At 39.3% G+C, this 4,356-nt stretch overlaps 1 protein-coding gene across 3 annotated transcripts in view; it reads left to right on the top strand.

Annotated features, from left to right (window-relative positions):
• Positions 1–2,555, top strand: part of dnajb6b (DnaJ heat shock protein family (Hsp40) member B6b) — an 11,150-nt gene extending 8,595 nt beyond the window's left edge. For 2 of the 3 annotated variants that reach the window (XM_032504347.1, XM_032504348.1), the window contains exons 6-8: positions 1,118–1,255; positions 1,352–1,505; positions 1,687–2,555. In XM_032504347.1, the coding sequence (XP_032360238.1) occupies positions 1,118–1,255; positions 1,352–1,505; positions 1,687–1,792 (398 nt within the window). In that variant the 3' untranslated portion in view covers positions 1,793–2,555. The remainder of the gene's footprint in view (positions 1–1,117; positions 1,256–1,351; positions 1,506–1,686) is intronic. The other variant, XM_032504349.1, reaches the window with a different exon arrangement.
• Positions 2,556–4,356: the final 1,801 nt, after the last annotated feature.

The raw sequence follows: 4,356 nt of genomic DNA, 5'->3' as shown, positions 1-4,356 counted from the left end.
GTCACACGATGACGAGGGCTTAGTTATCTGCCAAGAGCAGCACACACTTATTCTCAAATGAACATGTGAAGGTAGTAGACAAGAAGAAATATCAACAGACTATTTTTGCACAGTTTTTGTTGTCTGTAATGCAAAAATATAAAAAAAAATCAAATAATGGAAACAATTATCTCTATAATAGCTCCACTAATTAGACTTTGTACATCATGGTGTACATGCCCATTGACACAGTCACCTAAATTTATTGTTTGCTATTACATCCTGTGCTGTATATAGGCGTGGCACATTCTTTACTGATTTAATCTCAGTCTTTGAGCTTGTCAGCCTGTTCTTTCAGAGCACATAGTGTAAGTGCGAGAGCGAGGCTTTAACTTTTCTCCCAGTTATCCCTTTGTGTACACTGATAATGTATAAAAGCATTAAACCAGAATTCTTGTGTTTAAGCTGCTTTTCTCAGCCTTTACATTCCTTTCTCTTACTTGCACTGATGTCCACCGTCTTACCGACAGCTTTGTGGGAGCAGAGCTGCCTCCTCTAATATCTTCTGCAAGCTAAACGGACAGTAATGTAGTTACAACAGTGGTCTGGTATACGTTTATTTTAAGCTTTCTTTCAGAGGGAACAAGTGAAGCTTTCTTGACGCTGCCTCAGTACATTCAAGGCTGAAGGAGTCTTTTTTCAGCGAATGGTGCCAGGGATCCAGTCTTATCCTGCTGAGGTGACCCAGATTGGCAGTGTGCAATTAGTAGCATGTCCACAGGGTTTAAGGATGAGAATAAGGGGTGGACACTTTGACAGTTTAGGGTTAAGATTGTTCCAGAAATTACCAACTGATGTGCCTCCTTCCATTGCGGCTTTTTTATCATCAAGTACTTAGACTTGCATTGACAACTGTTTGCTGACAATTTCTCCATATCAACTTAAAAGTGATAATACGTCAGTACTGTGTTTATGGGTTGTTTCTGCTGCTCCCATGTGGGAATAAAAGGAATGCAGGTTTAATGTTTTTTGAAGAACTGAACATTTTTTAATTCTACCACAATTTTGCAATACAATATGAGCTGAAAATCTTTTTCATTCACAGTTCTTTAATTTGCATTTTATTTCCCCTCCACAGCTGATGACCCCTTTGACGATTTCTTCGGAGGTAGTCGCCGTCACCAGAGAGGCACAGGCCAAGGCAGGATGGGGGGATCCCTCTTTGGTTTTGGAAGCTTCCCAGCGTTTGGGCCTGGCCTCACAGGGTTCGATTCAGGTGCAAATATCCCCACAAATATCTCCATTCATCATGAATGCATGATGCTTTTCAATTTTTACTGACTTTCTTTCTTGACTGTGTGATCTTTTGCAGGTTTTAGTTCATTTGGAAACATGGGTGGAGGAGGATTCACTTCCTTCTCTTCTTCATCTTTTGGTGGTGGTGGGGGAGGAGGAGGAATGGGTAACTTCAGATCTGTGTCGACCTCCACCAAATTCATCAACGGCAGAAAGATTACTACAAAAAGGTACCAAAAGGTCCAGCACTTTAGGAAATTAGCTTATTTGCTTTCTCCTTGAGTTAGATGAGAAGATTATTATCAAGAAAAGGCAAAAGGCATCTCCCAAAATGTCAAACTATTTCTTTAAGAACCCTTTACGAGCCTGGCTTTCTGATCTTTATATGCCTGCTTTTTGTGATTGATACAGGATCGTGGAGAATGGCCAAGAGCGGGTCGAAGTGGAGGAGGACGGTCAGTTAAAATCTCTAACAGTTAATGGTAAGGAGCAACTCCTACGACTGGATAACAAGTAATTATCTCGCCGCAACATTTGACCAACATACAGTTTTCACACCTGGAAAAAACTCACCCAGTGACTATGTTTAGTTCCGGCGGTTGGTCTCTCCTCTCTCTCTGTCCTCCTGCATCTAATTCCAGAAGAACAATTTTTCTCATTTTAGCTTAGTTGCAAGGGAGGCGAGAGAGATATTCACCTTATTTGTATATTTGTATTTATTCCATTATTATGGGGGGACCGTCTTATTGGGATTTGTCTTTTTGTTTTCTAAAATAATTAAATAGTATTTTTTATTTCTGCTATAAGAATGTAAGGTACGTGCTATGTTTCTTTTTTGCTTTTGGGGTGAATTTGTCTTTCTTATTGTCACTGGAAAACAAGATGCTGTACATTTAGACATAGGCATGTCATTTTTGCTCTTTTCATTTGACCAATTTAACAAGTGAATGATAAAAGCTTACCCACTTCACCCTAATGTCTTTAACTTGAACTTCACCTTGCTAACCTGTTAGCTTTGATCATGTTTACGCGTGTGTAATATGAATGACAGATTATTAATAAATTAATAAGAATAATGTGCATTTTTCTTACTTTTGCATTCGTTTGTGTATTTGAGAATACCACAGTGTGTTTTATTTGGTTTTGCATGATTTGCTGATTCCAGGGGGCTGCTTTGTAGTTTCACTGTAACTGTCAGCAACTCAAAGTATAAGCCTACAACTGCACAACACCTTACACTGTTTCCGGACACACAGGGGAATCTTCATTCTTTGTAAAAAGAGAAAACAAAGTAAAGAGTTCAGATGTGATCAATAAACTTCAGTTTGTGGAACATCCTGAAAAATCTGCTGCAGTCACCTGGTGTTTTCGTTAGAATTCTTTTGGCTTGAGCGGCTTTCCATCGTCACATTCTTCCTGGATGTATGAGGTGTGTGTGCGCTTGTGCCTGATCACAGTTTGTACTTGCTTCACACAACCGCAATAAAGGAAACCACAGCGGCTGCTTCTTTTGTACACTCACCCATCATACAACTCACAGTGTGCATAATTTTAACCTACTAATGCCTGGTGACTCACATTAGGGCTTGGTCACTGATGTGTGTGTGTGTGTGTGTGTAAGGTAATCTTAATCATCATTTATCAAAGAAATCATGGGGGAAAACGTGACTTTGTTTTCAGCAAAGACACGCCTGTATCCTGGAACCCTGAGGTGTTTCTTTTCTGCGTGGTAGGTATTTATTACTAGGATTCATGTGCCCTTCCTCCTGTTTCTTAATTTTTCTTTTTGCCCCTCCCATCAAGACATTTTTCTTGGCTTGTAAAAGTGCTGATATTGCACCTTTTGAATACTTCTCAAACAACCTGACCTCTGCAGAGACTAGACCCCAGCTAAGGACTCCAAAATTAGCTAATTGTTCAGTCTATCTGCTAAACAAAACGCCTTTTTTTTAACGTGGAAAATCCTATTGGTATTATAAACTTTACTCATTTGGAGACAATAAAAACGAAGGTCTGGGAAGTCTTCATGTACTATCTCGGCATGATGCGCTCAGATTCAAAGTTAAGTAGTGCTTATGATTGCAAGTGGCTCAGAGGTCACTGTGTACAGAGAAGAGTTTCTGAGTTTTCTTGTGGAATGTGATCGGGCTAGTTTATTTACACAAGACTCACTGCATATTTTTGCAAGTGAGGAGTGGGGAAAGGGCAGGCTGATGCCTTTTAGTTGACTCATGCTGCAATGTTAATAAGTATTTATGTTTAACTTAACTGTGTGTGGGTGTGTGGATACAATGACTTCTACTATTTAGCTTACATTTGTATTGCTCCATCAATTTCGTTTTCACCAATCCTTATTGAAGTGGCGCTTGCGCAGTCCTGTTACTAGGTGACACTGCAGCCCTGCGCCAATCTATTTCTTACATGCCTGTATACCCTCTCCTCCTCCCTCTCTCTGTGGGCGTGTAGATCTGATGAGTGAATTAAGCATATGTGTTGTTGATTGAGTGATTACCACACGAACTAGCAATACGCTGCGATATCTTATTACAAATTGTATGATGTACACAAATAAGTCGGCGTTGTGTGTATAGTATTTAGTTTAATATGTTTTGCTGGAGAATGAATTATATTTATGGTACAATAGCTCCCTCTCCTGGATCAGTAGAGATATTAATAATTGTGTGCTTTAACTAGATCCGGAAGTTAACACCATTAACATGATCTTTGTCTTGCTTTTATTTGCAGGGTAATCTAAGCCTAGCTCTAATTATTTAACTACGGTTTACATCATTTGGAAAACAGGGCGTACAATGTTGCCATGGAGTCAGCTGTGGGCTACCAATTCTGCCCCGTTTTTTGTATTTTGGCCTCTATTTGTTCCCATTTTACTAGATTGGCACCTTGTTAAAGTATGCCGAATTAGACTAGATTAGAGCATACTTTATTCACCCCACAGTATAATAAATATACACATTATAATAAATAAAAATAATTGTTACAGCAGCAGCGGTTTCCTACAGTAAAAGCAAAAAACAAACAAGTAAACACACAAACTAACAGGTAAACAACAGACAATGAGCA

The sequence above is a fragment of the Etheostoma spectabile genome, chromosome 22 (genome assembly GCF_008692095.1).
Source record: "Etheostoma spectabile isolate EspeVRDwgs_2016 chromosome 22, UIUC_Espe_1.0, whole genome shotgun sequence".
Taxonomy (NCBI): domain Eukaryota; kingdom Metazoa; phylum Chordata; class Actinopteri; order Perciformes; family Percidae; genus Etheostoma; species Etheostoma spectabile.
This window is presented reverse-complemented; position numbering and strand designations above follow the sequence as displayed.